Raw genomic sequence first — 12,083 nt, 5'->3', positions numbered from 1 at the left:
AAATCTAAATTATCAGATTGAGGTGCTGTTTCTTTCAAAAGAAATATTTTCAACGGTAAAATCCTGTAGCACTGTAAATTCCATGCATTATACATTACCTTGGTAACTGCTTGCAAAAATGCAGCTTTGCCAACTTTTTGCCGCTGCTTAGACATGACAACCTCCATTTTTCGCTTCTCGTTTTCTATGTGACGTCGTTTTTCTTCAAGTTTCATCCTGATGTTATTCAACTGTGATGCCATGACTGTATTACCTCCATTTTCATCTATACGGTTTCAATTATAAAATGTTACTTATCGAACTTATTTTGAAAAACACCAAATTCTTTTGCGTCTGCAACATAAACATGTACATCGAATGGTATATATTATAATAAATTACCAGTAGTATTAGTCTCGGCTTGTTGCATGTGCTGGTTGCTCTGTTGTTGCCACGTAGTCGTATTTGGGAGTGCGGCGAATGTTGTCTTTTTTTCGCCCGATGTGCTGCCATTATTTTGAACTTGTTTTTTTACTACTATGCCAGCTTTTTTCAAAAGGTTGTCGTCTTTCTCTTGATTGGAATAAGTGAAATTGATAACCTTGTCAGAGCTCTGTCTACCGAGCTGAGCAAAGCTGGCTAATTTCGAACTGTTACTGTCCACATTACTATCATTTTCATTGGAATGTAGAATATTTTTTAGTGTAACATTGTTTAGACTCGAATTAGATGCTTGTCGCTTGAGCCTGGGTGGCTCGTCTGCACTATAACCATTGTCTGATAGAATCAGTTGCACACCACTGCCATAAACATCTTGAACACTCGATCGGGCAGGAAGAGTTGGCTCAGCAACGTTATGGCGTCCTACGTGCCCTCCAACTTCCTTGTCAGGATTTCGTCCAAAATTGTGCAAATTATCCTGCAAGTAAAGATATCCGATTAATGAAAAAATCTGAAATATTCCAGCTTATATGTGAAACTCTTCAAGTATACAAGAGATAGTGATTCAGTGTAGGTATTTAAATTAATCTTGGTCACCTGAGATCCTCCGAAGTTCTCAATTGTAAGTTGAGAGTCATCAGTAACGCTGTTTCTCCTCGAACGCCTGCCTGCATAAGAACTACGTCTCTGGTCTTCCCAATTACTTGGCCGACCAGCAGCTTCTGCTCGAGCAGCGAGCTTTTCATCAGTTACGGAGCTCAGAGTAGGCACTCCTTTGCCTCTATGGACGACGAAACTATCTTCGCTTCCTGCTCTCCTGTAAAATAGTTAGTATCACAATTTATGCATTGTGATCGAGAATAAGTTATATGCTCAAAATATTAACACAACTTGAATAAAAAAAAAAAAAGAATATTTTCACTTCAACAATTACCTGTCTTCGTGCGACTGATTTTCCATCGCCTGTTGTAACGATTGTGATTTTTTAACAGAACTTGAGGACGGTGTTTTCATTACTGGAAATTAATATAATTAATAGCAAATACTTAGCACATTAAAATGGTAGATTAGTTATTTTATCTTAGTTATTGCATAATATGCATATGCACAGACCATCAGTGACTGATTTTACTTCACCTAGTTCAATCAATTGTTTGCATTATTTGTTCATTGTTCACAAACATGCAACATTTTTCAATTATGTACAATTATTAAGATTTACAGTCGGAATTTAAAAATAAAAAACTATGTAGCACTATAACGAAATATTTCTAATGATCAGACTAATTATTCGCTGCTAATTAAATGACGAATTTTAGTACAGTATGGGATGTTTAAAGTTTTGTGTGTGTGAAAAAACAAGGAACATATTTAAACAAATTGATATGTGAAACGCAACAAATGAAACAAAGAAATAAAATAAAGCAAAGAAACTTTACTTTGCAAAACAATCACACAAACCAAAGACACATGAAATGTATCTGGTACAACATCAAATCTTTACACTTCCGTTTGGGAATAAATATGAAAATAAGAAGAAACACATGCAAAATAAGATAATATTCAAGCCAATTTGAGAGCAAGCTGTGGAGGCAATATTTTTTGTGCTTCAAACTTTTAAAAATTTTCCCTACGTGCTATGTGTCACTTGCCAATTTTCACAAGACGGTGTTACGCAAGCTGTTATTAGTAACAAGCAGTGCGCCTATATTTTGCTTTGTCATTTTTACAAGTGAGGCTACTTATTGAGTATGAGAACATTTCATGAAGAGTATTTTCATATGAAACTCAGGCTTGATTACAATACCTCAAGAATGTATGCCATCAAACAGTAAATTTCATTATACAATCTATGATGATCAAGAATATAATTTTCATACCTTGGAAAGTATCTTGAAAATACTTGAATTGCAATTCGAAATGTTGACAAGTACAAGGAGCAATAGAATTACCGACAAACAACATCTCAAGATATTTTAGAAAAGATTTCTTAACACAGCAGAAACAGTGAAGTAGAATTTTCTGTTTAGCAATTCTACATTCGAAAACGAAAAAGTAAACGAATGAAAAAATGAAAGAAACGTAATAGAAAAGAGATTTGACACCAGGAAATGAAATAGATGATAATTGTTAGGTATCTTGTATACCTGTGAAGCCTGGAGCGGATACGGAGAGGTTGCTTCGTAGGTCAGGTATCGGAGCTATAGACTGAGGCAGGCTGCGCTTATGAGCTACACCGTGGCTATTGCGTGGGCAAACTGGACCCATAGCACCACCGAATCATAGGTTGTGATGAAAGAGGAAGGCAGATAGCGTTGTTGATCAAGCATCAAGAGGTTACGCCATAGAAATATGCAATTATTATAGATAGGTAGGTGTTGATATACTTCTTTAACATTATTAAGGGTTAAGCTACCTCTCTCTCTAGATTTGACTCTCGTGCCTTTGCAGTAAGAATATACTTATTACATTATTACAAGTCGATATTAAACGTGTTTCATTGCTGATCGGATCATTCAATGCTCGGGAATTGATGCTATTACTTATTCTAAGATGTTTGTGTGTATTGACACTGATAAGAAGCGTTATATACCGTTCAAACTAGAGGCAATTTAATTCTAAACTTGATTATAAATTTTAAGAGAAAAATGTAACACATCGAATAAAATGACACAATGAAAAAGTGTGATATTATGATGTGCATATGAGGCATTTGCAGTAACACCATTTCATTTCATATGAATTAAGATATTTTCTTTAATGAGAAACGATTAGGAAAATACAGTAGTTGGGAAGTTTTGTCATAAATCAATGTGAGCTATTTGTGCAAATTCGTAAATTAAAACTGTAAGTCCAAGAGATGACTTACCGCAACGAAAAATTAATTCTACAATAGTATTCAATTTTTCGTAAGCAAAGCTTGGGATCATCTGTTATCATATTTCATAATCAGAATAATTGCCTGCAGTTCGAAGTGTAAATTGTAAACATAACAGTACTAAAAAAATAACCATTTAATGAGGTAAGTTTGATAAATTATTTGTACGATAACCATCACCAAACACCGAAACCATCACCAAAATTACAAATTTCAATGAATAAGTGGTACAGTCGACTGATATATAATAAAGCTTCTTTCGTTGCGATTGCTAAATATGGCTCAAACTGTATCTGAAATGTATATTAATTTTTGTTTTTGTCAAATGGTTTAAAACCATATGTACCGTTCGAATATTGCGAATCCCTTTCATCGCCTGGATAACGAACTGATTTGACTGGATGAATTTCTAACACATTGTACAGGTCGGCCAGGAAAACAATCAAATTTTGTTTCATAGATCTGGAAAGAAAACAGAAAGATATACTATTATACATGTTACAATTACAATTCATGCAATTTAGTTAGTATTCATAAGATATGTATAACTAAATTCATCATAGTGCTGACATTAACGAATACAGTACATTGGAAATTTGAATCGAGTCATGAAATACAATACCAAATCATTGAGAATCAACAAGTCTCACATAAAACATGACTTCAAAATACGGAGGATTAACTAATGTTGCTTGAACGTATAAAATCGATTAAAGTTGTACGAAATTTACTGAATCGAGCAGAGTTATTCTAAAATCATTTTAAATGACTTCAGGGATTCGTACTTATAAACCAGTGTAAATTACCCCCGAAATTCCTGAACACTGATTACTTACCCTCGCATGTAGGTGACATCTTCATTTTGCATATGAAAAATAGAGTACGGTAAGCATCTGGCACAAAACGTTTGGACCAGCAATAAATTGTGTAGAGCATCAGCGACGGATAACCTTTTAGATATCCGAATATCTTTCCAATTCAACTCTTCTGGGCAGTAAAATGCGACTACAGCAGCAAGGCCAACACCATCGCACAGAGACTGGAAATCAGTGGCAGAGGGTAAGTCGGGCAGTCGAGATCTATCCCCAGCACCTTCTTCCAGTTTTATCTTGGCAACTAGAGCCCGAGTGGCTTCGCTGATCCACAGAAGAAGTCCTCGCTCATGGTCAGTCGGCACTTCCAGGTTACTTTGTGGGTTAAATCGTCTAATTGTAGCTACGACACAGTCTCCCGTAACTACTTCCTTTGCATAAAGCACCATCAAACCTTCTATCACAGCCATATGCGCCGACTGAAAAAAATTAAATTATGAGAATCAATGCTGGTGAACTTGTAATTAAATTCATCTAGCCTTGATCGTTGGCTTGATAATTTTTGTACTTCAGGTACTTTATATTCTGATCAATAGCACAAACATTGACATCAAACATTTCTGGACTATCATCGTGCTAATATAGCATATGTACGATGATCCAACCGTACGTTCTATTTTACCAACCGAAATTATAAAAATATGAAATAGAATTTTAGGAAGTATGTACAAACCATTTTAAGTGGTGAATTTTGTATAAGGATAGTTTCGGTCAGCTGAGTGTTGTTCGGTTCGGAAACAAAGACACCTTTTCTTGCAAGGGCTTGAAGAATTCCGAGGTGGTTTTGATTGTGGTAATTTGGATCCGAGTAGATATTGGCCAACGCCAAACAGTAGAGCTCTGCATTGGAAAGCGAGTGGACTATCTGTGGCTTCAAATGTTCCTGATCCTAGAATAAGTGATAGAAGGTAGGTAGAGTTAAAAAAAAAACAATGTTTGAAAATGAATCAAACAATCAAAAAACCAAGAATTCGACCGATAACGTACCTCGTGATCACGATAGTACGGCTCTCGTAGATTGTCCGGCACGTTGTTGTTGTAAGCCTTGGAAAGCAGCCACTTCACGGAGGCACGCTGTTTGGCCTGGAACAAAAATGTATAAAAACTTAGTATTACCGCAGAATAACGGCCATTATTGTAACAGTGGTTTCAATTCGCAATAACGCCCATCCAATCTCGTTGAACAGTCTCTAGAGAAACCAGCGCGTGAAAATTTCGTGCAAAAGATGAGATATCGTTCCCCTGGTATTATCTCATAACGTCTAAAGAGTTGGGTTCAGATTAAAACTAAACGGCGAGATGAAAAAGTGCCCACTTCGCATGTTTCGCTATCTGCACGCATCCATATCATCTTGGTTCACCAGGTATATACACACACCTTATCCGAGATAAGAATATCGGGGAGGTGTCGATTGACAATGAACTCATGCCGGAGCCGTGGACTAATATCATAGTTTTTACATAAGGCCGTGAAATACTCATTCTTATTCTTCTTTTTCGCATACCAGTGTTAAAGGAAATAAATACTCGAATTCTCTAGCTAATGTTCTATTGCAAAATTCGGGAGTAATAAACGAACTACTAGTAACTTGGAATCGAGTATCATAAGCATCAGAAAAAGAACAGTGTCATCGCAACGCGTAGACAAAATCATCGTCGTCACCCTGGCCTGGTTTCTGGGATTGTCAATGTGACGTAATTCCATTGTAACTCCTTATGCCGCTGCAGCACAGGCCAACAAACTGATTGTGATTTGTGATCACCGCGTGTCGCGGTACATTATAGAGAGAAGACGACTCCAAGAGCTACCAGCTACAACGCGTTTCATCCTTGTCGTTATTACAATATACATACACGTATAAAAAGCATGTGCCCAACACCGTGCACATCTGTATGTACCTATAAACTGTCCACCGTTTGATAAATTTAGACCATGACACCATCGCAGGTCAGTTTTATCCTCCTCTTAGTACAACCACTCTATGTTGGAGAATTTATAAGATGATAAGAGGATAGATATATCGATAAGCCAGTAATTGATCATTTGGAGACACCGGTATACCACATCCCTTTAATTGCAAAGTGGAAAAATAGTAACACGGTGAGTTTAAGGACGACGCAAGTAAAGGATGAAAGCAGTGACGTATGAGCAAAGGTTCAGGTTTCATCGACCACATTTCGATTTAAGTGTGGAATAGAAGAAATACTCATATCTTCCCAAAATTTAAATCACCTCTTTCCTGGTTAATTTTATTCAACTTGCCGTCCCGAGATCACTTCCGATATTCCTACGTATAGTATATTGTTTCTAGTGTTCAGACATGTCAAGTTCTCTGATACTCTGGGGTGGTGAATACGAACGGCGACGCCGGTCTCGAGAATCTCTTCAGTTATCTTTATAATAGCGTCGAAATCTTAAGAGTGGCGCTTCCAGTCAGAGAGGAACAGGATGTAGTTCCAGGAGGAGGCCACGTCGAGTTTTCTGCTATGGACTTCGAGGTCGCGTATATAAAAGACAAGCTGGTGTAATAACTTCTCTCCGAATGATGCATTTGCAACTCCTTTTTCGTAGCGTTCAGAGATTGCTCTCAGCAGAAACACTTGTCGCATTTAATTGTTCGAACAATTTTCAACGTTGTCAACTGCAGTCGATACAACTGTTACTGTGTCTTTAATTGCAGCAGTTTCTTTCAGAGTTATCGTTATTACTGTTACTATTTTCATCAAAAGCTGATACATCACCGTTTTGGTTTCATTTCCTTGCCTCATCAAGGTTCAGGTAGTCAATACTAATTCCATGATCCAGAATCGGTAATACGCGGAAGACGGCGAAAAATAACATACAATTTACGACTCTGTTAACCGCACGAACGAACCAAGTAAAGAGATCGATATATTTAAATATATATATAAGGCCGTAGGTGATCTGACAAGCGAAGTATGTATGAGTCGTCGTCACTCGGCCTCGAGAAAAAATCATTCGTTCGTAAAGCAGGAAATACCTACCTACTTATGTGGCACGTACATGTATGAGACAAGTACACTACTACCAACGAAGAGCAATCTGTTCTCCAAATCTTCAACAGCTATGCGTAGCTATAATACATGTATCTAAGAGTTTCGTACGAGAGAGAACCTTTGAATTATTTTAATTTTGTTTTTTCTATTTTATTTCAACCCCCCAAAAACGAGATTTGGCAACGTAAGTCTTTTTACGATTAGGAATAATCTACTTTTCATTACTTTTACAAAAGGCTTTAGCGTGCGTACAGCGACCGTATTTCTCTCATTCTTATTATTATGTATAACATTATGAAGGAATATTGCGTGCGCGCAGTTTACAGACGTCGAACAATCGAAGTGTTCGTAGGTATAACTAATTTTAATAATACGTGAATACCTAAATACCTGTAGCAGGGGAGAGAAGCTTGCATATAACAAAATTGAATCTACACTTCATCTGGTTCTCCGCAATATAATCTGTATAGAAATTTATTGAACCAGCGATATAATTAGGAGAAATGATTATTTATGTATACTCGATGTGGCAGTGGACAGTAGGTAACGGTATATTCTTATAATAGCCTGCCCACCAATAACACGAACGAACGTTATGACATACCAGCAATGCTTAATCACTGATTAAAAATGACAGGTTCCGAGGCTATAAGGTTTCCGTTTTTGTCTATAGCAGTTAAAAAATCATTACTCTCACTGCCTCGTCCGTTTTGCTTTTACGAATTCATGCGTGGCTTGCATAATTGTTAAAAAAAATCATCGTATTTTTTGACATTAACACGCCTTGAAATATACGAGTCGCCACAATCGCTGTTGATTCGGTGGTCTGACTAATGAATGTACAACGTATCGTTGACTTATATGTTATTACATTTACGTACAACGTATATACGTATGGGGTTTGCCATAAACTGGCACGCAGCGGCGTTAGGCCTCTTTATGGAAGACGGTCGGATACATACGCGTTATATATTTAAAAGGAAATGGTTGATCTCCCCTCGGGTCATTGACTCGCGTTCTCGATTGTCGATTTCGACTTTACGCCAGGTGTTATCATCTCTCCGGAAGCGATCCTCAGTCCTGGTCATCGTCATTTGGGTAGCAGCTTGTTCCTCCTGCTTTCTGAATAAGGAGCCTCGAGAAACACGATATTTACCCGTTTCCCACCCCGAGTCCGTTATACACCGTCGTCGCCACATAATAACCGGTATCCGAATGGGTTCGTTGGTATTTAATCCAAACACTTTTTTTCAACTCTTGCAAATTCGGAACTTTCGAATCACTAATTCTTATCTGAATCAGTTTACATTTTTGAAACGGGTTGGTTATGATTTATCCACTGAAAAGAATTCGCAATTCGTGCTCAATCTCGATATCCAATTTTTCCTTTCAAGCGCGATTTTGCTTCAAAAATAAATTTGTACAGATTATTTTTGTGAGAAGCCGATTCGAATTATTTTTATACTGAAACAAAACATGCAAAGTACTATCGCAATAAAAATGATACTTGCTCCTGTTTCGCAAGATGAATTAACATTCATATTCCCTGAACAAAAGTGAATCTGTGAATATGAATAAGAGATATATATTTCAAAAAGAAAAAAAAATTGGAGAGTATATAATTTCCTGTGATAACTTAATTTGGCTATCTTGACCCTCGATACATTTTCCATATACTTGGAACTATACGTGTATTAAAATTTGGTATTGTTTAGTTAAACGTTTCGCATGTCGGGGGCGCAGTTAATAGCAGCGAGTTAAGAATGGCAAATTAATTCCCACATACCGACACTTATGAATAAGAAATGGAGTTATAACCTTGACGCGGTAGTCAGGTAAATAGGTAAATAGGTAAGTAAGAAAATTAGTATTGTAGGTACATTCTGGTACATGCATGTGGTATATTTAATTATATATACTATTTTGCACGATTCTTCCTGCATGCAGCGTCGATCACGAGAATTTAATTATGAATCAGAATTAAATGTACAAAAAAAATAACTTCTAGAATGAGCTGATTCATTATAGCAACTATAACAACACACTGAATTTATGAACGGAAATATTTAAATAATTTACGACGCCTTCAGCCTCGATATTAGCAGTTTGGGCAAACTGAATCTAATACCTGATGTATTTATCTGCCCACATTCCGCCTTTTTCGATAGAAGCTGCTATAATATCCACTCAAATTCGCTCAAGTAATCATCGTTTGAAGAATTTGCACAGGGAAGGAAGGGACCGTCTGAAATTCTTTAAGGACTTCAGACTCTCAAACAGAATGTACACGGCATGAGGTACAAAATGGGGGAAAAAATTATGGCACATGAATGGAACGTTATCTGCAGAATAGGCAGGCAATCAAACTACAAATCATAGGCATAAAATGACGTGGCTTGGAAGTTTAAAGAGTAACTTAGAGCGTGCTTAAGAATTCGCTTCACCGATTAAAGGTATGTACATAAGGTACGTAGAATAATATTTATTTGGGATTCTCATCGTAAGTTTATTTCTTATTCCTCGTTGTCGATACGCGGTTACTTTTACCGAAAAATTGTTTGAATTGTATAAAAATTTCGTTACTCGACTAACGACGACTATTATACGTATATAGGTATACCGTGTGTACGCGTAATCTGCATGATATATTAGGGATCACGTAGGGGGTTGCAATTTCCGCGACCAGATCTAGAAAGTAAATTGAATATGAAAACCATTTCCAGCATTACTTTAGCAAACTTCAACTCACTAAATTGTCGGTTAACGTTGCTACTTTTGGAATCCTCGATTTTCAACGGTGGATCGTTGACGAAAGCCATAAAATAATTAATATACCTATAATACACGAATTTAAGTTCGTAACTATTATCGTGGAGATTCATATCTGCGAAACATTCTTGCGAAAGTGAAGTGATAATCTTATACGTGTCCGATTATCTTATCTCGGTATGAGCAAGCGTTGGCCGCACACTAAGAACATATGTACATATAAATAATCAGAGATAAAAGATTTTCACGGTGAAAAGTTCAACGGACAGACAGGGTATGCGTAATACGCATGCCTGGCATATACCTTATCATATATTTGAGCAAAGAACAACAATACATGTATATTTCGGGCATAATTCGGTACGGAGAACAAGTCTGAGTCAGCTGAGTAAATAGCTGCAGATAAAACCCTTTAAGAGCTACCAAAGTGCAAATCAATCTGAGTGCAGGAAACGGATCGACTAGTTCCTTCTGGAGTGACACGAATTAAGTGTTGCCGGCTGCTTCCGCGACTGATTTTCAGATAAATCTTTTCACATGCATCACGTGTAATAAAGAATTACTTCTTTTTCTCTTTTCCTCCCCATATCACAATAAAACTCTCTACGACAATCAATTCAATCCGGATATTTAATCAGACTTTAATTTATACATTTTACATATATATATGTGTGTGTGTATGTAACATGTATTCATTACACAAGAGTAAGAACATTGAAAATTTCAGAGTACAAAAAGCGACAGTGGGGAGTTTATTTTAACAAAACGAGAATAGGACGCACTACTTTAGACGTATCTATGCAGGTACTTATAGCGCTATAGTGAATGTCATTGCATTGCCCACGTGCGCATGTAACATATTGTAACTATGTGTATGTATATATATATACGTATATATATATATATATATATATATATATATATATATATATATATATATATATATATATATATATATATATATGCACAGACATAAACTCGTAACGCGAAGTAGTCGACTTGTGATGATATTAACCTATAAAAAGATTCATCGTCATCAGTAATACAGCACATAGGTATGTGAATATACGTAGACGTAGTTACGGTAATTGCACGTATATATAACGTATACAAGTCGGCGTAATTGTATAATACAAATATATTGTTTATACGAACACAAGCACGCGCCTTCTTCTCGTATAGGAGATTACTCGTTGCAGAACGGACTGAAATAATTAGCCACCGAATACCCATTCCCTTCTATATGTATATCTATGTATAATATCTAGCCAGCCTGCCAGCAACCGAGTGTGTTATATTATTGCACTACTGTCAATGACCAATTAATCTCTTTGACCTTCGTGCCAAATTTCATCACGAGATGTGCGATTAATGCGAAAAAGAAATGATAGCTAGATATTTAATCTTCGTCGTTCGATCGAGATCGGCGAGAATGAATCGATCGATTCAAGTGAAAGTGATAAAGTAATATGGGAACGATAAAGGACAAGAAATAAGAAATTACGATAATCAATCACACATGTTCAAATTATATTTAAAAATAATAGGAATAATGAAAGTGCAAGGTCGAACTGTATTGAAAAAAACAATTATATCTTTTTATCCTATTTGAACAACTGATGTACTCGGTACACCGATAAGAAAGAAAACTGTGATTCATTCCGGACATTCATTAATATATTCTTCATCAAATTTCAGATTTACAGATTGAATAATTAATAACTCTTCTCAATGATCTGCAGTGTAAATACAGAGGTTATTCGGTCCGTTGTTTATTAATATAAATCGTGATTGCTGCGATAATCACAGGGAGGCCGGAGACACGGCTCGGAGTAATACCGCTCGTATTATAATCGTCAAGCAAGCTGAGATGATGTCTAGATTAGCTCTGCGTTAGACAATCGAAAGATTTAGGTGACTGACCATGCGTGAAAGATGATCTGGGATCGGGAAACGATCATTATTGTATGAATCCGTATGTATGTGACATCTTTGTGTGAGTAAATCAAGTTATTATTTCGCACAGTGATACGAAACAGCATTGGAAACAGGGGGGAAATATTCAAATTAAAAATCGATGTCTCAACGTAACTGAATTTCATCCTACAGCACATAATTAGAAAATC

General features: G+C 36.5%; 1 protein-coding gene across 15 annotated transcripts in view; it reads right to left on the bottom strand.

The window, feature by feature from the left end:
* Positions 1-12,083, bottom strand: part of LOC124297959 (patronin) — a 40,378-nt gene that overhangs the window by 15,597 nt on the left and 12,698 nt on the right. For 14 of the 15 annotated variants that reach the window (XM_046749435.1, XM_046749439.1, XM_046749441.1 and 11 more), the window contains 9 exons: positions 5,158-5,253; positions 4,844-5,059; positions 4,135-4,589; positions 3,645-3,760; positions 2,568-2,678; positions 1,355-1,436; positions 1,018-1,237; positions 382-898; positions 99-265 (listed from right to left, as the gene is read on the bottom strand). In XM_046749435.1, the coding sequence (XP_046605391.1) occupies positions 99-265; positions 382-898; positions 1,018-1,237; positions 1,355-1,436; positions 2,568-2,678; positions 3,645-3,760; positions 4,135-4,589; positions 4,844-5,059; positions 5,158-5,253 (1,980 nt within the window). The remainder of the gene's footprint in view (positions 1-98; positions 266-381; positions 899-1,017; positions 1,238-1,354; positions 1,437-2,567; positions 2,679-3,644; positions 3,761-4,134; positions 4,590-4,843; positions 5,060-5,157; positions 5,254-12,083) is intronic. The other variant, XM_046749434.1, reaches the window with a different exon arrangement.

The sequence above is a fragment of the Neodiprion virginianus genome, chromosome 2 (assembly GCF_021901495.1).
Source record: "Neodiprion virginianus isolate iyNeoVirg1 chromosome 2, iyNeoVirg1.1, whole genome shotgun sequence".
Classification (NCBI taxonomy): domain Eukaryota; kingdom Metazoa; phylum Arthropoda; class Insecta; order Hymenoptera; family Diprionidae; genus Neodiprion; species Neodiprion virginianus.
The sequence above is the reverse complement of the archived record's forward strand: the minus strand, read 5'-3'. Positions and strand labels throughout refer to the sequence as shown.